This window comes from Leptonychotes weddellii, chromosome 3, assembly GCF_054177405.1.
Source record: "Leptonychotes weddellii isolate Sample4059 chromosome 3, ASM5417740v2, whole genome shotgun sequence".
In the NCBI taxonomy this organism is placed as follows: domain Eukaryota; kingdom Metazoa; phylum Chordata; class Mammalia; order Carnivora; family Phocidae; genus Leptonychotes; species Leptonychotes weddellii.
Window position 1 is genome coordinate 46538441 of NC_138371.1, and position 22729 is coordinate 46561169.

General features: G+C 38.8%; 1 protein-coding gene across 2 annotated transcripts in view; it reads left to right on the forward strand.

The window, feature by feature from the left end:
• Positions 1-22729, forward strand: part of PDE1A (phosphodiesterase 1A) — a 236040-nt gene that overhangs the window by 139796 nt on the left and 73515 nt on the right. For both annotated transcript variants that reach the window (XM_031035677.2, XM_081814036.1), the window contains exons 2-3: positions 487-600; positions 22510-22692. In XM_031035677.2, the coding sequence (XP_030891537.1) occupies positions 487-600; positions 22510-22692 (297 nt within the window). The remainder of the gene's footprint in view (positions 1-486; positions 601-22509; positions 22693-22729) is intronic.

Sequence of the window (22729 nt, forward strand, 5' to 3'; positions counted from 1 at the left end):
ACATATATTTTTTTTCTCATCATAATTGTATTTTCTCAGATCTTTTGCCTTTCTTTTTGTCTTTATTGCTATATACTGAATAATTGCTACAGTAGTGATATAAATAGTACCCTTTAAATAATTTTTAGTGCCAAATCTGAAGAAGGAGAACAGCCATAGAATAAATTCTAGTGTCAGGAATATACTTTTATGGAAATATTTCTATTGTTTTGAATTTTCAGAAAGACTATCCTTGAAATATAGTACCTAAAATAGCAATCTACCACCCTAATATTATTGAGAGGTGAATATAATTTTCAAGAGTTGTTCAAGTGACAAAAACTGAACTTAAATTATATCAAAAAAATTCCTGAAAATATTTCTATTTGATGGGCTAGAAAGATATATTACTGGTTTAACTTGATTTGTGTATTTAATACTGGACTATTTTCCACATAGTTATAATAAATCTCTTATTTCTCTTTTTTGACTACTTTTTTGAAACAGACTAAGATGCTTAGTGAAGCAGCTGGAAAAAGGTGATGTTAACATCGTAGACTTAAAGAAGAATATTGAATATGCAGCATCTGTGTTGGAAGCTGTTTACATTGATGAAACAAGGTGCGTTTTAGCCTCCCTACCCTTCTATCTTCTTCGCCTCCCTTCCCTTCTATCTTCTTTGCCTCTCTTATCTTTTCCTCTTTCTTGGCCTTCACTTATCTCAAATATGAATTGAGCATATCTTAGTCATGAAACCGGAATAAAGATCTTATTAAAATTTAAAGAGTTTTTCTTCATGTAGCTATTTAACTGGACTGTGATCCTTTCTTTAAAAATACACATTTTAATCCAAATAGGTGAACATAAAAAAAATAGTTAAACAATTAAGTCCTAAATGAACAAACTAAAGTCTCCTCTCTCCCTACTCTCATTGTCTTTAGGTGCAGATTTGTAAACTCAGAGACAGATGTAGGCTTATATCGATTTTCACTGATATAAGGATTTTCCTATTATCTCAAGATTCCAGAGTTCCTGCTGAGAAAATGGATGTCGCATGTCCACACATTCTCATAAGATGTCCTGTCAGAATCTCTGTGCAGGGCTTGCTAAGAGACAGTCCCAAAAGTGTATTCAGTCATCACCTAGACCTTATCACCTAGCCTCATACTTAGCAGAGTGGTAAGGAGATAACGAAATGGGGATTTATTTGAAGAGGGTTCTAAGCCTGGTGCTGTGGCTGTTGACCAGGTCATTTGGCAATATTTGGATACATTTTGGTTTGGTTGGTGGGAGTGTGCTACTGTAATGTGATGGGTAGAGGCTGGAGATACTGCTACAAATCCTACAATGCACAGGAAAATCCCCCACAACAAAGAGTTATCCAGCCCCAAGTGTCAATAGAATGGAGGTTAAGAAACCTTGACCTTAAGAGAGAACTGTTCATTTTCCCTTTTTTTCCTCTAAGAGGGTACTTACCTCAGAACCTCAAGAGGGCATCCTGAGAATCCTAATGCTACTAGAAGGCTCAGTGGAGTATATGAGAGTTTGTAAGAGATTTGACCACTATCTCTTGGAGTTTAGAGTGTACTAAGACTGGTTCCTGATTGTCATCTCAACAGAGATAAAGGTGGCAGGCTGATTCAGACTACCTTGAATTCACAGGTAAAAGGGACACTGTGGAGGAAGAGACATGTCCCTCCAGAGTTTAGCACAGAAAAGGCACTAAGCTTTTCAAAGTCATGAGGCAAGTGAAGTAGAAGTCTTTTGAAGGGATTGACCAGTAGTGGAAGAAAACTGACTTCAGAAGACGAAAAAGAGTCTGGCTGCATGGGGTGATTGTTGAACAAACCAGGGAGAAATCATAAATATGCAGCCCAAATATCAGAGAACACATAACATCCAAGAGGGTTGTAGCAAGTTCTCTGAAGGATACACAAAAGCTCCCCAGAAGAGAAAGATAACCAGCATTTGGGCATTTGTCCCATAGATGACAACAAACACATCAGTCTTGTAACACCCTCTGACTTCTGTAATTTCCTGCCACCCCCCCACCACATTGTTGAACGATGAGAAACAGCAGAGTGAGTGGGACAGATGATGGGACATGGAGAGTGCGGACATCTATCATTCCCCTTCGCTTCTGCAGGTATCCATGCATGAGTCAGGCCTGAGCTTGGCAAAGGCGAGAACTGTTAAACCAGATGTGAGACTGAAGTTCTTACATATCCATGTGTACTGGGCTTAAACACACACACACACACACACACACACACACACACACCCCACTTGTTGTTTCACAGGTTAAAATTCACATAATTTAAAAATAAAGATAATGTAAAAAGGTGCCTTATGAAAGTCTTGCCTCCACCCTTATCCCATCCCAATCTACTCATATTTCCAATTCATAAATTTATGTTTATTTCCAATGATTTATTACAAATTTTTATTTCATATTTTCCTCTTCTCCTTTTATGGAAGTTAGAACACTATATATATATAGTGTTTCATGTTGCTTTCCTTCCCCTAAGGAAACTTGGAGATCTTCCTATATCAGGTACTGACCTTTTTAATATCAGACCATGAGAATTTTCACTAATAACAGACAGAAAAGGGCATGGTGATTTTTTTCTTTGTCCCCAGAACAGAACTCTTCTGTTAAAACATGATTTAGAGTCATAAATTGTGTGTGTGTGTGGGGGGGTAATCATAGGCATACTTTTAGATTATAAACTTTATGCAGAATTGTTTTCCTGGTTAACTTTCACTGAATATATATAATGTATATAATTCTTCTAAGTGAACAGAGATTCAAAGTGTAAATTAAAAAAATCTGATGTTTCTGTAATTTCCTTGCTCCTTCATTTTCACGTATGCTCTTCATTGTTCACAAATTGAGTGAATGTTCACAAATTGAGTGTTTAAGATTTCTTCAATCTGTCCTTGACATTTTATTTTTTGTATTCATTTATAAAACTAAAGAAATTTTATCTTAAGGAATTACTTGGAGATTTACAAAATTTGTTCATAATGGCATAATGTTAACTATCTGGTTTCTCTAAATACATCTTGTCTTTCATTTGATAGATTATTATATGCTATATTTATTAAGTTTCCCAGAAAATTATGATTCTATGGATATGTCGTTAACTTAGTTCTCCATGATCCCTAACTTGTCTACACATATGTTACATTTCTTTTTTTTTTTTTTTTTTTAAAGATTTTATTTATTTATTTGAGAGAGCGAGAATGAAAGAGAGTACATGAGAGGGGGGAGGGTCAGAGGGAGAAGCAGGCTCCTCGCTGAGCAGGGAGCCCGATGCGGGACTCGATCCCGGGACTCCAGGATCATGACCTGAGCCGAAGGCAGTCGCTTAACCAACTGAGCCACCCAGGCGCCCCATATGTTACATTTCTAAGTATAGTTACTTTTCATTTGAAAATTGCTTTTTTAGAAAATTGCTTTTTTGTGGGAAGAAAAAAATGCTTAACTGCTTCATAGTAGAACTGGTGTGTGTGTGTCTGTGTGTGTGTGTGTGTGTGTGTGTTCTCTTAAAAAAAAAAAAATCCCAGCTCTTAACACTACATCATTCCCAGTTTTTACTCAAATGACACAAACCTTTTCACTATTTTATTTCAAGGCTTCCATGCCTCCATGGCATCTTGATTTTTAAACTGGATTAATAATACTGCCCCACATTTGGATCATCTTTCAAGGGCTCATATTAGTCTCCCCACAACCCTATGTGTTACTTTCTGCACTTTACTAATAAGAGAACCAAAGCCCTTAGAAGTAAACAGGTTTGCCAATGGTCACAGATGTAGGCTTTGTCAAAACTAGGGACAGAAACTAAGGTATGGCTTCTCTTCTCTCTCTTAGTATTCTTCTCTCTGTAATTGGCATCGTCTCAGGATGGTTTTTAATGACCTCTGAAAGATTAAGATGACAATGTGTAAAACATTCTGACAGTTGGAATTATAGATCCTAGAAAAACAATACCTAACATTTATTACTAAAAACCTCTTATTATAGCCTGCTATGTGCCAAGAACTCTTTTAAGCATTTTAATGCACTATTTCATTTAACCATCACAGTAATCCCATGACCCAGAAACTTGATTATTACCATTTTACATACCTCATACATATGAGGAAATACACTGACAGAAAGGTTACATAGCTTACCCCAGTATCTCATCTGCATCTCTTCAGTAACATCTGACTTTGGCGACTTTGGAGACTTCCTGGAAATTTTGATGAAAGCTCACATGCTGTCAGAGTTGTCAGACCCAGTGTTGTGTGGATTGTGTTTGTATCACTTCCAACTCTGCCTTCAGTGATGCCACATTGGTAGCTTGAAATTGGCTACAGTGGGAGTATTTATTTACACCATGGAAACTGGGAAATGCAACAAATCAGGATTTGTTTTTTCTGGAGAGCCTGTGGTTAAACATTTACCATAATGCCACTGGTTAGACCTAAGATTATCTCTTATGAATCTACTAAGGCCATGATTTATGATCAAAATATCAGCTAGAAATTTTAGAGCAATAATCCTTGATGTGATTTGATTTCCAACGGACTTAGTAAGACACAGCAGTAAACTGAGAATGTTCTTGTTGAGATGCATATACAATTATTAGAGTTTGACTTTGGAATATTAGTAAAACAGATGATTTAGGAAGAGAGATGAAGAAGCATTTAGGTGCTTTTAAACTTTATATAAAAAACCTGCTGAATTCTGAGATGTTTTTAATGGAAAATTCTCTTTCTAGAAAAAAATGGTTTAGGGGCGCCTGGGTCCCTCAGTCGGTTAAGTGTCTGCCTTCAGCTCAGGTCATGATCCCAGGGTCCTGGGATTGAGCCCCACATTGGGCTTCCTGCTCAGCGGGGAACCTGCTTCTCCCTCTCCCTCTGCTGCTCCCCCTGCTTCTGCTCTCTCTGTCAAATAAATAAATAAAATCTTTAAAAAAAAAAAAAAGGAAAAAATGGTTCAGTGAGTATTCCAGCGAGGCATTGTTTTTTTTTTAACTTGGGCTGGACTGCAGAAAAAGGTCAACACATAATAAAGCAGGATAAAACAAATTATTAATTGGTTTAAAACCCACACACACACACACACACACACACACACACACACACCTTTTCCTGTTAAGCTTTAGTGACTGCCAGGTTTCAGTTAAGAAAACAAATCAAAACAAAAAAAATCTCTTTTGAAGGATGATTTAAGCGAGAAAAATAAAAACGGAGTTTCTGACCGAATTTGAATTCTGACCTTCTTTGAAGGATTATAACATAATTTCCTTATGAATACAACTGTTTGTTGGTTTTTTAACAAGACATTTTCAAATGTAAATGCCAATATTTTATGAGTTCTGCTTTTGAAAGTGTCCCTAGAGGCTATTCTTTTTCAAAGCTGCAGAGTTGTAAGTCAGAAGCATGTGGCCTTAAGGGAAAAAAAAACAAAAAACAAAAAAAACAAACCTGTTCGATTGTCCTTATTTAGATTGGGATATTGCCAGGCAAACTTGCATCCTCAGCCTCATAAATTGCTATTCATGAGGGGAGGCAGCTGACTGGGAGGTATACTTTCAGAGATGGATATTATGTTTACTAATACCACCTAATAACACAATTTATATCTTCATCTTGTTAATGTGAACCAATCCAAGTCTTAGGATTACCATAGTTAGAGCACAGACTCTTGATTCAGAAAGAATGGGTTGTTCAAAGCCTGGATCCTCTGCTCAATACTTCCTTTCTTTAAACAAATTACTTAACTTCTCTATTTCCTAGCTTTATCATCTGTAAAATAAGAATAATGACAATGCTGGCCTCATAGGGTTGATCTGAGGATTAAATGACAGAGTAAAAGTTAAATAATAACCACTACTTTTGTCTTACTAATAAAAATGCAGATACCTCTAGGATATATATCATATTAAAATATAGAATTTATACTTCCAAGTGAATCAAATAATTTCCTGAAAGTAGTTTTTGATCCTGAAAAAAAAAAAAAATGAAGACAGGTGGGCTATAGTTACCTGGAAATGAAAGCAAAGTCCAAACTGATGGAAAGGAATCTCAATAGGATACACATCTTGATAACAACATTCTCAGTTAACTTCTGTGTCTTACTAAGTCTAAGGGTCCTTCATTTTGTGAGAGATTAATTTGAGCAAGAATGCAGTTATGTCAATCAGGATTTTCAGAAGTTATTCTAGTAGAAAGTGAGTGAAGTTTGGAGCACTTTAGAGTCTAAGCCCCTTGAAATCATCGAGTACAGGGATTTACCAACAAATATTCACTCATGAAACAAATCGTTCCTGAGCACCTGAAGTGAACACAGACACATGGTCAGCAGAATCAAGAGTACAGCTGTGCACACAGCTGGTGTCTAGAACTGGCTCAAGAGCTATGAAGACAAACCTAGGCATAAGGACAAATGTTGCAAGTAAGAAACAGATAGGTTCTGAGTTAGGGAGAGAAACCCAAGCACACTGACAGATTATAGGAGGAAACACTAAAGAGCTGCACTCAGTCATAATCAGAGGGAGTAACAGGGAGTAAGAATTGTACAGAGTTAAGATTCCAAACTAGATAGGATTGGACTTGCAGGTATTCCTTAAAGTTAATGAGTTTTGTTCTCTGGCAAAGCTCCCCATGCTCATTCTTAAATGCATGGCTTCTAACAAAAGGACTTAATTTTTTAAAAACGTCTGGAGGGGCGCCTGGGTGGCTCAGTTGTTTAAGCAGCTGCTTTTGGCTCAGGTCATGATCCCAGGGTCCTGAGATGGAGTCTTGCATCGGGCAGGGAGCCTGCTTCTCCCTCTGCCTGCCGCTCTCCCTGCTCATGCCCTCTCTCGCTCTCTCTCTCTGGCAAATAAATAAATAAAATCTTAAAAAAAATAAAAACGTCTAGAACATGCTAGATATATGAGCATTGGAGTTCAGAAATATAGTGTCAGAAATGTGAATTTGGGGATTGCAACACAGCGGTCTCAGATTTTTTTATGCTTTATTTTTATAATTGGAATTCTTTTGCTATTTCAAAGTGTTCCCTATCCTAAAGTTTTTGGGAATGCTCAGTGAGTGTTTACTTATTTTACCCATCTTTCCTGGTTGTCACTTTCCTCTGCAGCCAGCTCTCTGGCTTCAAACTGCTGAATTGTTCCTCTGCAGGTCCCCTATTTTCCTCTCAAATCCAGCAATCCAAAGGTGGGTACTACTCCCCAGCGTGAGCTCAATGCCTTCCTCCAGCTCCCCAAACTGATGCTAGACTCAGCTGTAACTGCTCTAAGGCCTTCCTGATGGATGCTCTCAAAACCTACAGTGCAACCCCTTCTGTAGAGGTCCCCAGGCATTTATCTGCATCCTCTAAAGTCTAAACCCATCTTCCAGACGCCAGCTTATCATCACCTATGGGAGTGCCTTTCAGCATATTTTCCTACTCTGAGTTCAGAACCTTAAGCTCCAAGGCCAAGAGAAAGGAAGGGGGCTATCAAAATTAACGTCAAATTGTGCATTCATCTCAAGGATCAACAACTATGTTCAAAGACTATGCAGTCTAAATCTATATTTAGACACTGAATTTGCAGCAATGCAACTGTGTTCCTAATGAGGACAATTATGTACATTACTGTTCAGAGTGGTTCATCTCTTGCAGGCACATTGTCTCAATCTTCTATATGTCAGAGTAGGGCCTTCACCTTACTTTTGTGTAGCTAATGGACCAATTGAAAAGATTTTTCATATAACAAAAGAGCAGTCTTTCTCTGAAGGTAAAATAAAGCCTCTGAAGAAAAAAAAAAGCAAATTATTTTTTGACTTTTCAAATGTGCATTTTTCTCACCTCTAACCATTAAGCTTTCAAACGCTCTTGGAGTTCCATCTCAATATGGGTCACCATGCAACCTTACTAACCGAAGTCAGGGGACAGGATGAAATGTCAGATAGAGGTGTGGAGTGGGAGGGTAGTCAAGGACAGATATGGGAAAGGCAGGCATTGAAAGTTAGGCATGGAGCTACCAGAAAGGAGACATAGGAAGACTAGATCCAGAAGCAAGAGGCATATCTGAAGATAGGAAGCACCAAAAGCCAGTGGAGAGCTGGGTTACTGAAAAGGGTAAATCAAATACCACAGGGAGAACCATTGAATGCAGTTAGGAGATCCCTGTTGCCTTTGAGTGGAGTTTCAGTAGAAAAGCTGGCCAGATTATGGTAGTATGAAGAATTAATGTGGAACAACTCAAGAAGAAATTAGATTATTTTTCAAGAATTTGTTAGTGTAGGAAAAATCCAAAGTAGAACAATCTATTAGTAGGGACATTTACTTGTTTGTTTTATACTTTTTATAGAATGGAAGGCTTCCATTAGCCTGGAGACAAAGAGTGAAAATGATATTTGGGTTAAAGAGAAATAATATTTATAGAAAGATTAGGTGAGAAGTTATCCTTAGGAAGTTACCTAGGAAAAGAGATAAATAGCCAAGCACAACTGGAATATATAGATAAAGATGGAGCTAACAGTGCACAGCTAAGCCCTTCAAATAAGCAAAATGTAAGTAGCATTGCAAAATCAGAAAGTTTAGTTACTATTTATGTTTTTAAAGATTTTATTTTTTTATTTGAGAGGGAGAGAGAGTGCACAGCAGGGGAAGTGGCAGAGGAAAAGGGAGAAGCAGATTCCCCGCTGAGCAGGGAGCCCGATGCAGGACTCAATTCCAGGACCCTGGGATCACAACCCCAGCTGAAGGCAGACACTTAACCGACTGAGCCACCGAGGCGCCCAGTTACTATTTATTTTAAACTCAGTTGTTCAGCATGAAGCACTACCATACTTATGGCCAAAATATAGACCATGGGCTATAAAACTATGGGTTCAGTGTGACATTGGAGAGCAACCCCTTTGTGATTAGTCGCTACAACCTGCACATCATGATGGCACTGACTCATGTGTACTCCATGGACATTTAGAGCCAGCGCAGGCAAGAAGGGAAAAAAAAGAGCAGGACTAATGAACACCTTTCATGACTATTTTCATTATAAGTGACAGGAAGCCCAACCAAACCACCTTCAAGAAAGTCTCACTGCCAAAACATTGATGGCTATTGCTGACTATAAGCATAGGTAACTCTGGGCAAAAATGATGTCAAGGAGGGTGCCTGGGTGGCTCAGTTGGTTAAGCGACTGCCTTCGGCTCAGGTCATGATCCTGGAGTCCCGGGATCGAGTCCCGCATGGGGCTCCCTGCTCGGCAGGGAGCCTGCTTCTCCCTCTCCCGCTCCCCCCTCTTGTGCTCTCTCTCTCTCTCACTCTCTCTCTCAAATAAATAAATAAAATCTTTAAAAAAAAAAATGATGTCAAGGGAGCCACTTCTGTGTTTCACTCGTCCTGTAATGGCCTCCTTTTGATCCTTTGAGTGGTAGCAAGACGGCAATAGTATTCTCAAGCTTTATAGCCTCACACCTTCAAATCCATCAGGAATGAGAAAGGGTTTCTTACCCAGAGGCTCCAACAAACACAACTTTTATGTTTCATGGATTCTAGTCACGTAGTATGTGTATCCCTCAAACAGTGGGTCCAGGGGAGTTGGATATTTAAGTGCGGCGGTCAAACATCTCATGAGGCAGGTAAGAGATCAATTTTATTTAAATCACATGCCAAAGAATTGAGAATGGAGGAGAGTACTTTGCTAAACAACAACAACTTTGTCTTCTCTGGAGTAAAAATTAACATGTTTATGTTAGTACCACATGCGGGGGACCTGGATCAAGATTTGTGTGGGATGTTGAACAACTCCTATCCAGGCTTTGCTCCTACTAAGGATGAGCCTCTGGGCAAGAGTTTTTGATTTCCTTTTTCCCTAGTCATTGGTTTTTTAACATGGAAGATGAAGTCTCCAGTCCATTTCTGCTCTGGAATCCTGTGGTTTTATCCATGGTTGCAAAGTCCCATGTAAAGACCTCCTCATGCCTAACCTACTCTGGTCACCATCAGGGTGACAGGAGGGAGCTGCTTATCATTGGCTTAGTGAGGGAGCATTTATAGATACGGGCTCTTGTATATTTTAGATTGCTTTTATTTGGAGGAGTCTCGGAGGAAATCAATTTGAAGGGTATGTGCTAAGACACTGTTGGAGCTTGGTGAATCACTAAAAAGCAAATTCTGATTTTTATGAACTCCATTTTTATGGTGCGAGTTGTAGGGAGGGGTGGTTGTTTGGAGTGCTGTGTTGTAGGCTGTTCTCACCCTGTGGATGGAGTGTGAAAACCAGGCTTAGAAAAAGTGGCAGTACATTTCGCTTGATTTTCATATTTTCTGTCCATCTGTGGTATATTACTTTCTATAAACTTTCAAAAACAGCCAGACTAGTGAAAAGGGAAAAAAAAATTTGACCAGATCTTTTGAGAGATGACTAACAAGAAAAAGCTCCATGTATTATATAAGATCTTACTGTTTGTGAAATTTGGGGTCAGAAGAATATAAATGAATATTTACTAGATTTGAAAGAGATATAAATTTAGGAGCACCTGGGTGGCTCAGTTGGTTAAGTGTCTGCCTTCGGCTCAGGTTATGATCTGAGGGTCCTGGGATCGAGCCCCGCATCGGGCTCCCTGCTCAGTGGCGAGTTTGCTTCTCCCTCTCCCTCTGCCCTTCCACCCCAACTTGTGCTCTCTCTCAAACAAATAAAATTATTAAAAAAGGAGAAAGATATAAATTTAAATATTGTTCTTTCCTAACAATATTAATAACAATTAAGATTGTTTGACAATTAACTATACCCAAGGCAACATATTATGCATCTTGCATATATGATTGTATATAATTCTCAAAAAATCCTATGAATTAGATATTTATATTATTTTCACTATAAAGTTAAGAAACTTGAGGCATGAAGAAAGCAAATGGACTTGCTCAGGATCATATAATTATTGTCAGAGACAAGTTTAAACTTAAATCCAACATTAACTCTTCTTCCTCGTCAACAGAACCCATTTTTTTTTTCCAATTATTCACTCTCCTCTGCAAAGACAAGTGATTCAGGGAAGATCAACCCCAGGCCCAGGGTCACAATGAGTGAAATCCTAATTGATTTAAACCAGTAATTAGCCTCTGATTCCCTAACCAAAGAGTTTATATATGGATGCACGATGCAATTCTGGCTAATGGAATATAAAAGGAAGACTGGTGGGGGTGTGCGCAAATGCTTTCCTCTCCATAAAATGGGAGTCCTGTGCATCTGGGTTTTGCTGTATCTGGGTGTGATGTTTGAAACTGGTACAACCATCTTGCCATAAGCATAAAGCTAAATCTAACATTAAAGGTGATAGTATAGAAAGATGGAAGAAACCTGAGTCCTTGATGTTATTCACCTGCTGATTTTAAAAATCCCTTCATGGAGTCAATCTACCTTTAGTTTTCTTCTTAAGGAAAATAGTAAATCTCCCTCCTATTTAAGCTGCTTGAGGTTAGGGTTGATGTCACGTGCTGTTGAGAGCATCCTAACAGCCACATAGGTCTGCCTTATTTCAAAGCTCAAATTCTTAATCTCTAATCCATCCGGGAAGTCGTTTTACCCTAATAAGAAGTCCTAAAACAAAAGTTTGATTTCTAAGTTAGCTACTTAGAATTCACATTCTATTTTCCCTTAAAACAAGGTAATAGGTTGATTCAGTTTCCAAGGTAGCCCACAAAACCTATTGATTCCATGATACAGCTAAACAACAATATGTGGTCCTTGGGCAAGTGTCAAGTACTAGAAAGTCAGATACTTAAGACTTTCCTCATTAAATACAAGTTATTTCCTCATTCTTTGCCATATTTTATCAGCAAGCCTACTTCCAAAGTATATTTTGCTTCTGTCTACTGTTCCTCACTTTTCTCTCATCTCCATCTCTGTCAGTCTGCTCTGTGTCACCATCATTTTTGAGGCTGTCTGTCCTGACACACACCATCCAGTTCTGCTCTGGGATCTTGTTATCCTCCCATTCCACTTGGAAGTGGGGGCTGAAGGTAGGGTGGGGTATCCAGCTATCTTCTATTCCAGGATCCTGGGAATTTATTTGGGGTGTGTTGTCACTCCCCTCAGGGTTTCTCTTAGTTTGGAGAAGTCAGGCAGGATTCAGGGTCCCTTCTCAAGATCCCTTCTGTCTTCCTTTTCGACTCCTCTTGTTTAACCGAGGGCGTCTGTGCACAGTCCTAGGAATGGAAACTCTGCTCTGACTCGTATACTCTTCTGTTGTCTTTGCCTGGGCCTTTCCCACCTTCCATGGGATCTGGATTTTGAAAAGTCAAGTTCAGGAACAGAAGTTTTCTCCCTTTAAGTAATTGTGTTTCACATATAACTTGAGTCAGTGAATGAAATCATGGCTGACTATATGGACAAAGGGCCACAGGGTAACAGCAAATATTTTAAAAAACATTTTCAGATATCATCTTTTCACACATGAAGCAGGGCCTGACTGAAAATGTTAACACATATAACACATGCATCAAAACAAACAAAAAATGACTTTGTTGAACAACCACTAAGACTAGAGATTCTCTGCCTATGTTTTTATACATCTATTCATTTATTCAACAAATATTTATGAAGGACAATCTATATACGATGATAATTATTTTGCTATTCTGTTTGGCTCTTATTCACTCCCTCTTGTCATTCTTGTTGTGTTTTGGCCTCATAAGTTTAGAAAGAAATACATTTTTTGTCTTCCTTCACACTCCTGTCCTCCAGATATATTGCAGCTCTTCTAAGTATCCATGTTCCACTCCAACTCAGTTGAGAAACCGACTTTTCTATTTTGCAATTAAGTAACATACAGATAATTCTCATTTGTAACATCAATATAAAATATTCATTAAGATACCTTTATGGAGATTCTCCCACCAGTGCTTTCCTGATAGTTCCCCAACACTCTTCATCTCTGACAGTGAAATAATGGGCCTATGGAAATAAGCAGTGCTAAGTCCATGTAACAGAATACAACTGAATCTTGTTTTTCTGACAGAGATATTCAGTTAATTGGCAAGCCGTGAATGGATGAGAGCAGTTCTCAAACCTTCAGCATTCCTGAGAGTCACCTGGAGTGCTTGTTAAAACAGAGTGCTGGGCTCCACCCCCCAAAGTTTCTCATTTAGTTGGTTGGAGCAGAGCCTTGAAGTTCCCAGGTGCTGCTGATCCTGCTGGTCTAGGAACCACACTTTGAGAACTGTGCTAGAGGATGTCAAAATAAGGCTACAAAAAAGAGAGATGAATGTTAGAAATGTAATGGTTAGAATCCTAAGGTCTTATTAAGAGTGTAGCCCAAATATTATCCCATGTGGTATGTGAGATGGTCTTGTGCTGAAATGCCTCCTTCAACCAGGAAATTCCAGCACAATAAGAGGTGCTGGAGAGGAGCGGTGCCTCAGGGCAGCAAGTCTAGGGCACAGGGGAAGCAGGCCTGTCCTTTGATTTGCGGTGTGGTCAATTCTCCCAGATCTGTGAAACTATATGCCCTTAGGCTTCATTTCTGGCCTGCAGGCCACCCTTTTCTCTACCCTAGCACTCTTAGTAATCCTCAGACAGACGCACAGTTAGATGAAGAACAGAATGCCCTTCTCTTATGTCTCACTTCTCTGATTAGAAAAGGTAACATATCTATTCCCTGGAAAACAGGGCAGGAAGACAATACTAGGTAGATACTGTGGTGTTGTGATAAAATGTACATAACATAAAAGCTACCATTTTAGGGCGCCTGGGTGGCTCAGTTGGTTAAGCGACTGCCTTCGGCTCAGGTCATGATCCTGGAGTCCCGGGATCGAGTCCCGCATCGGGCTCCCTGCTTGGCAGGGAGCCTGCTTCTCCCTCTGACCCTCCCCTCTCTCATGTGCTCTCTGTCTCAAATAAATAAATAAAATCTTTAAAAAAAAAAAAAAGCTACCATTTTAACCGTTTTAAAGGTGCAATTCAGTGGAATTAAGTACATTTGCAATGTTGTGCTCTCCGCTCTCTACTTCCAGAACTTTTTCATCATCCCAAAATAAACTCTGTACCCATTAAACAATAACTCCCATTCTCCTCCTCCTCTCAACCCCTGGAAACCTCTGTTCTATTTTTTTGTCTCTATGAATTTGCCTATTTTACTAGGTAAATTTTTAAAGTAGGTAAAAGTTATTTTTGGAGATTCCTCCCACTACTTCTTTATGATCCATAGAATCTTTACATTGTTCTTTGGCTCTCCAAAGTCACTTTAACCAACTTCTTCCCATAAAATGTCTCAAACACTTCCATCCCCATGAGAGGACACCCTCCTTTCCCTTCATGTCAGAAATAGAAATCTGCTGAGACTAACTCATGTAGATGTGTAAATAACTGGGGTTCTTTGAGGACTTTCTTTGTGACAGATACTTTTCTAAGTGCTTTCCGTGCATTTAGCCATTCCGTCCTCACAACCCCACCACTAGGGATACAGTTATTATCATTTCTCTTTTACTGAAAAGGAAACTGAGACTCAGGTAGGATGAAGCACATTTCCCAAGACCAACAGCAAATAGGCAATGAAGCCAGGAGTTTGACTCCAGAGGCAGTTCTCCTAACCACAGAGGATGGTTATTAATCAAAAAATTTAGTAATTAATGGAATGTGAAGCTTTGTGCCTAATGGCATGTTTTCAAAGATATTTTTGAGCTAAGAGCACTTTCTGGTGGGAAGCCAAGAGTCATCAGGCAGGCTTAAGGCAGTTTTCTGCTTCACCCATTCCCTCCATTTCCATCTCCCAACTAACTCCAAAAATACAAGCTGAATCCCAACTGTCTGAGGAACTTGACTCCTTCTCAGACTCCTCCTGCAACATTCCCCTTGCCCCTTCCGTCTGTCCTAGGGGATGGAACCTCCTGTGCCTAGGCCTCTTTGTTTCCTTGGGTGGGTACGGAGAGGCATAGAGCCGTCCTTAGACCTCAACTTGAAGAAAACGGCATCTAACTTTAACATTCTCCTTAGCTGGTCTTGTTTTAGCCAAGATTTGCCTCTTGAGAATTAAGCTAAGGTCAGCATAACTAACTTGTCTCCCCAAACTTGTCCCCGGCAAATGTGCAGTCTTAATAGTCCCTCAGATGCAATGGTCATCTTTTCACAGTTCACAAAAAAAAAAAAAAAAAAAAGGACTAATAAAACAAAAGAACAAAGTTATCACATAGACAGAAAAAGGAAAGAAAACTGCCAAAAACAACATTAACAACAAAAACTGTTGAAATAAATTTATGAGCCTGCCATCTTAAGTCCTTTTTGGAACAAGACAAGGAATAAATAAATAAATAATAAATAAACAAATAAATAAATAGCTTGGGTGGTAGCCTGGAAGAATTAATTCAAGTGTATCTCACACTCAGGAAGCAGGTTACTAACAAGTCAATATGGCATTTTGAATGTATCACCTTTTCTCATCCTGACATTTAATTCATTGTACTTCAAAGTACCCTGAAATTCCAGATATATTTCTCTATGAGAGAATGATTTGATGTACCAGTCTTGAAAAATAAATTTGAGCTCCCTCCAACCAAAAATTCCCTGGTGGGCCAAATTCTTAAGATTTTTTTTAAGATCAATTATTTTTAACCCTAAATTTCGAGGTAGAAATGGGATAGAAAATAATGTTAGTATCTCCTGAATGTGAAGGTAGTCTGGGTACTTAGTAAGAAAACATGCATTTGAGGTAAAGGGTAAGTGAGCAGTTAAAAACTTAAAACTCTGAGATCAGACTTGAGTTCAAAAGTGGCATGGTCACTCCCGGTTGTGTGACTGAGCAAATCACTGAAGGTGTCTGTATCAGTAGAATAAGGGTACTGATAATAATTGTATTTTCCTCATGATGGTATTATGAGCATTAAATGAGGTAAAGCGTGGCTCCTAGCCTGATTCATAGTAAGTAAAAAAGTTAGCATTAGCATCTCTATCTATCCTCAGATAACTGAGGTCTGAGTGAAGCTTTAGTATTGCTCTTAGGGTTTTGGTTTGGTTTGGTTTTGGTTTTGGTTTTTTTTTGGTGGGGGACTGCAGTCAGCTCAGATCACAGATATGTGCTCATCAAAGAAATAACACTAATGGATTTACCTATGTGGGAACCACTTACCCCCCCCCCCAAATATCCATACTGCAAAACGATCCACTTCTCTTAATCCCCCAGCCATCCCTGGAGGGCTCACTTGGAAGATATTTACCATGTATGAGTTCAGTACTATCCTTAGCCCAGGACCAGTATAACTGCTTCCCTGAACACTGCCCCTCATTTTAGAGTGCTCAACGATGGTTCATGTCTGGCGTGACCCTCCCCATGAGGTGGTAAGTCTTCAAGCCAAGGACAACTTGAAACACATGCCCCTCTCCCTCATCTAGGTACTTGGACTATAGAATTCCCTATCCTGCCCATTGTGCTCCTGTCCCATATTCTGGACACTGAGATCCCAGAATTCTCTGCCCAAAAGTCCCCTAGTCTGCTCCGAAGTCTTAGTGGGCTCCTTTCTTAGGTCTTTCCTCCTGAGTGGGCCAGAACACTGTTGATATGGGTACCCCTCCACCTCTAAAGAGTAGCCAAGAAGCAGCTGCTTTCAAAGCTGGGCAGGTTGATGAGAATATTGAGGGAGGCTGCAGTGTCCACCTGCTTACACAGTAAGGCCAGGCTTTTATGAAACTTCTTAAAAGGTAGGAGGATAGAGCACATTTAATAATTCATTCATTTGATATAAAACTTTAAACTATTTAATTATATGGTATTTGGGAAAAATGTGCTCCTGCCCTGGGCCCAGCAAATATTAGGGGCAGAACTGAAAGACTTGGTGGCTTATTGAAATATATCCTTTATAAGAAGAGTAAAGCAGGGAAAAGAAAATTTCAAACCTAAGCAACCAGTTTCTGTGTCCAGCACTCGAATCTTAACACTCAGTAGGTGCAAATGTGGGCACCAATTGCCTGGAAATAACTGTGTGGGTACACTGGTGTAACCATTTTCCAAGAGTCCACTGTGGACAGAAATATTTTCACTGATGTAATTGTAAAAGTCAAAATCTCATGACCTCTCCTTCCGTGGCCACCTCCTTCTTTATTCCCTTCCCCTGAAAATTTTCTAGTTCAAAAAATAAGCCCTTTGGGAGTTGTGTCATCTGATTTCAAGAGAAAATTTGGGATATAAATAACTTCCAAGGGTCAGTTGGACACTGATTGGACGGAGGGTCAGTTTTCACAGCTCCCTGGCCCCCCATCTACCCTTAGTTCATGTTTAGGGATCCTTAACTTTCTGCTTTATTGACGCTCTTAGGACTCAAAAAGAAAGAAAGAAAAAGTTACATCAGACAGAGGAAGCATTTCTAAGAGGTCAACAGTGATAACATTTTACACATATACTCCTTATCATTTATTTTCTATAGAGTGCATTTTAAGAATTTCTAAGGAAAAATGCACCGATGACTATGTTTTCATGTTGTAAGATTCTTAAACACAAAGTCTTTATTTTTTAAGAGCACTCATGATGTAAACAATTATGCTTACTCTACCATATAACATTAGGATGAAGAGTAATTGAGCTCTTGGATATTTTGAAAGCAAAATTAATTATAGTATTCGAGATCCCATTTGATCAACCTACTTGCACAAATTTATTTCAAAAATGAAATGAGGGCACAACGTAGTCTTACATGTTTTCTCTGTGACATAATCTTACATAAATATTCAGATATCTTCACATGTCTCAAATAGATGTATAGGAAAACTGTTTATGATAATTCTCTAGCAAAAGCCCAGGATTACTATTCCATATTATACTATAGTTCTGCTAGATAGCACGATCCAATGAAACCCAAAGAGTCCTTGTGATGCTCAGAGGCAGGAAGACAGAGAGTACAAGGCAGGTGCCAGGGAAAGGGAGGACAAAATGGAGAAGAGAGAGATGGAGAGGAGTGGGAAGAAATAACGTGTCATTAGGTCTGTTGTTTTTTTAAAAAATTTGTTTATATTTAGGTTTTATTCACATGTCTTTCAAGTTTCTTTTCTCCAAACTGAAAAATAATTATCTTAATGAATCTGCTACAATTTATTTATAACTTCCTTAGGAATGTCTTACTATACTCTACTTGAGAAATGAGTCTAAAAGAGTATTTAACAGAAATACTGACTTCCTGGGCTAAAGGCATGCACACAGTGTATACAATTTTTAAAATTTCTTTTTACTGTGCCTATAATTCAAAATGCCATAAAAAATGTTTAATGTCTTTCCCACACCAAATATACATGTTGCCCCATAATTTGCTTCAAAAATTTTAAAGGGGTTATTCAAACGCAAATTATCCTAAAAGAGATGATTGACAATAGTGAATTCACTCCCAGGATGCTGCTGCTGATTATCAATCAAATAATATAGGACTCTAAAGATTAAAGTTTCTTCTACCATCCCCATCCTCACTTTACTCCTCAAAAGTAATCACTTATAATAGTTTAGTGGAAATCTCTCTAGATGTTTTCTAGACATTCAATAGATACATGCTCATCTCCTGTGCACTGTTGTGCACTAAATGCACTGTTGTAGGTGCTGGTGATACAATAATGCTCAAAAAAAAAAAAAAAGAAACCAGACCAACTCTTTGCTTTCAAGGTCTTTACAGTTTAGTGTATGAAACATAAAGTGAATAAACAAACCAGTAAACATACAACATGATATCAAGTAATGGTAAGTGCTAAGAAGTCGATAGTAGGACAAAAAGACAGAATAGAGGTGTTTACTAGTTGAGTTGGGGGGGTCAGGGAAGCCCTCTTTACCTGAATACAGTGAGAAAATGATCCTCTCAAATATGGTAAGAGAGTCTAAGCAAAGCAAAAAGCAAGTGCAAAGACCCTAGAGCAGAAGCAAGCCTGGCAGGGTTGAGCACAGTAAGGTCAGTGTTGCTGGAACAAAATGCGTAAGGGGAAACTAGTTAAGAGATGAAGGTAAAGACAGCGCTTGTGATGAGCTATGTAGGACTTTATGAATTAGGCATTGACAAGGTCTGACTCTAAAAGAGGCATTCTGGCTGCAGAAGAGAGACTAAAGTGGGTCAGGACAAGAACTGGGAGACCAGTGGGAGGCTACTGCAGTTGGCCAGGAGAGAGGTGATGGTGGCTTTGTCTCATTCATTGCTGGTAGGAATGCAGAACAGTAAGCCACCTTGGGAGACAGTTTGGAAGTTTCTTTAAAAAACGAAACATACTCTTACCATACAATCCAACCATTGTGGTCCTTGGTATTTACTCAAATGAACTGGAAAAGTCTGCATACAACTATTTATAACAGTTTTTTGGTAGTTGTCAGAACTTGGAAGCGACCAAGATGACCATGGTTGAATGTATAAACAAACTAGTATATCCATACAATAGATTCTGATTCAGCAATAAAAAAAGAGCTATTAATACATGAAAAGACAGTTTGGTGTTTAGATCCATAATAGCTAAAAAGGCAATTTAGTTCCTTGCAAATGATTTTTTTTTTTAAAGATTTTATTTATTTACTTGACAGAGAGAGACACAGCGAGAGAGGGAACACAAGCAGGGGGAGTGGGAGAGCGAGAAGCAGGCTTCCTGCTGAGCAGGGAGCCCAATGCGGGACTCAATCCCAGGACCCTGGGACCATGACCTGAGCCGAAGGCAGACGCTTAACGACTGAGCCACCCAGGCGCCCCCCTTGCAAATGATTTTTATATTTCAAAACCAGAAGTACAAGTGATGTTCTCTATTAAGTGAATATTAATATAATGCAGAGTTGTGCCTTTGTCATCTATCGGATTTATAATCCATGAGGGTAGTTACCACATAGTGTTCATGAATGATAGAAATATTCTATCTCCTTAGCCTTTATATTATTAGAAAGAGAGAATGAGAGAAAGAGAGAGAGAGATTGAAATTAATTTTAAGGAATTGGTTCACATGATTGTGGGGGCTGGTGAGACGGAAATCTTCAGAACAGACTGACACTGGCTGGAAATTCTGGCGGGAGTAAATGTTAACAATCTTTAGTCTGAAAGCAGTCTGAAGGCAGAATTACTTCCTCTTAAGGGAATCTCTGTTTTACCTCTTAAGGCCTTTAATTAATTGGATGAGCCCACTCACATTATGGAAGGTAATCTGCTTTACTCAAAGTCTACTGATTTAAATGTCAATCACATGTAAAAAAACACCTTGACAGCAACACTTAGACTGATGTTTGACCAAATAACGGGCACTATACCCTAGCCATGGTTAACATATAAAATTAACCATTGAAGAGGTATTTGTTGCTTTTTCAAAATTTGCTTTTAGTTATAGAATAACATATCTCATGCTTTCCCCTTTACACACTCCTTTATTCCTATACCCACAAATGAATTCACATTACTCTTTCTCCAAGATTATATGTTCATTCCTTCTTAATGAATGACATCATGCATCATGATGAAGAATAACCATATTACCAGACTCTTAAGTTTCATATCCCTATTTGATATCTCATTTCCGTATGCTGATTTTGTTGATGATCTGTCTTGGAAAATTTATGAGCTTAGGACATACAGTCTTAAAGTCATCAACATCAAATTTTCAAAGAATCAATTGACCTGCATTACAATGTGTCTGTCATTCTACTTTGAGTAGCTGATAAAACAAGGCAGCAGGAGAATTCTTGGAGCTTGGTGACATCACAGGATTACACCACAATGACTCCCATTCCACCTGTCCTGTTCTGTGGTTTTATCTGATCACTAGATAAGAAATAATGGAAATAGTATAAGCCCTGAATTTTCAGACACTACATGGTCTAAATGGGCTAAACAGGCTAAAATGGACAAAATGCTAAAAAAAATATTTTGCCGGGGTTACAATGTCAGTGTATTAAGGATAAATCAAAACCGCCCAAACATAAGTTCCAAAAGAAAATTAAAAAAGATACAAAGTAAGTATTAATCAGTATTAACTTCCAGTTACTTAAGGCTCTTTTATCTTCATACGTATACCTGTAGTTTTGTAACTCCAGCACTTAAGATGTATATATTTTCTCATAAGTCATTTCATAAATTCATTTGTGTGGTTATACCATGAAAAGTAAATATTGGCAAGTGACTGTGCTCTGAATATTTCTAGAAAAGAGCAGCACATAGAGGTCATCATATAACCTTTTTTTTGTTTGTTTTTTTTTAATTAATTTATTTTTTTGATGTAGTGTTCCATGATTCATTGTTTGCATATAACACCCAGTGCTCTATTCAATACATGCCCTCTTTAATACCCATTACCTTTTGAGACTCTTTCTGGCATCATTGGGTGCTGTGGGTGGGCTTTCTACCTTTTTTTGCCCTTTCCTTGGTCCCTGCCCTCTCAAGATGGTGTGACTTGTCCTGGAGGCCTTAGCACACACTGTCATTCTGTCTTCCTTCCATCAGCTTATGATCCCTGGGCTTCACTCTGTACAAAGAGATTTACCTAAGCGAATGGAACCCCAAAGCCAAAACTAAAGTGCGCTAAAAATAGCTCTGAGTTATCAGTGCACCGACACGGATACAACAAAGTCAAGCGACAGACAAAGGTGGCCCGTGTTCTTCCCGGAGGCAAAGCTCAATCGCTCGGTAGAGTGTTTTGTCATTTGTGGGGAGCCTTTCACGCTGTCTTCCCTGCTCACACCTTTAGGAAGTTCTGGATCACTGGAGCTGACCAGCCTTAAGGGCAGGTTCTACACCCCTCAGTTCAGTCAGTGTTGTCTATCTGGAGCTTCTAGAGGACAAGACAGTGCGGTGGTTTTTACTTCCGTTCACTCCCCCTCATGCAGTTGATTTCCTCGCCCGCGCTTCTAGACACGCCTGGTCTCCACCCTCAAGACAGCATCTGCCCTTAACTCGGGGTGTCTCTCTCCCACTTCCGCTGGCTCTGTCACCTAAAATGAGCTTCCAAAATAATATATTTATCTTTTTTCTTCACTTTTTTAATCTGTGATGTTGATCTCAGAATGAATATCTTTTAGAGTACTTGATGAATTATTTTCTAAAATTTAGAGATAGCACTCAGGTAACACATGTGAATGACTTTTGTAGACTCCGAGGCCTTATGCAAGCAGGCTGTGCTAGCTGTATTATGTATAAGCAAGGTTAGTAAATGTAAGACAACTTTGATAGCTTCTATTCTGTTTTCTTTCCACTCCAGTTGCCTCCTTTAATAACAGACATCTGCGTATGAACTCTCTTCTCCATTTTAGTTCTGTTCATTACCAGAATAGTATATGAATTGATATCTCCAGACCGGTATCACGGTATCACGGTATCACGTTTGGGAAGCTGCAAAAGCTCAAGTCCGTTAGTGCTTGCCTTCAGAAGACGACCAATTTGAGAAATTCAGAGCTTTTCAAATGTTAATCCAATCATTTTTCCTTTCTTTTTTTTTTAAGTAGCTAGTATTAAGGGATGATCAGAGAGTGATTTGCTATATTTTCAATCCTATTGCAATGTTTGTTTTGTTATCAGATTTTCTTCACTTTTTCCTAAAGTTCAATCTGTATAAATTTTTGTAGAAGACTGCTGGATACCGAAGATGAGCTCAGTGACATTCAGACAGATTCGGTCCCATCAGAAGTACGGGACTGGTTGGCGTCCACCTTCACAAGGAAAATGGGGATGATGAAAAAGAAATCTGAGGAAAAACCAAAATTTCGAAGCATTGTGCATGCTGTTCAAGCTGGAATTTTTGTGGAAAGGTAAGTGAAATTGTTAGTATCTCAAGATGATAAAATT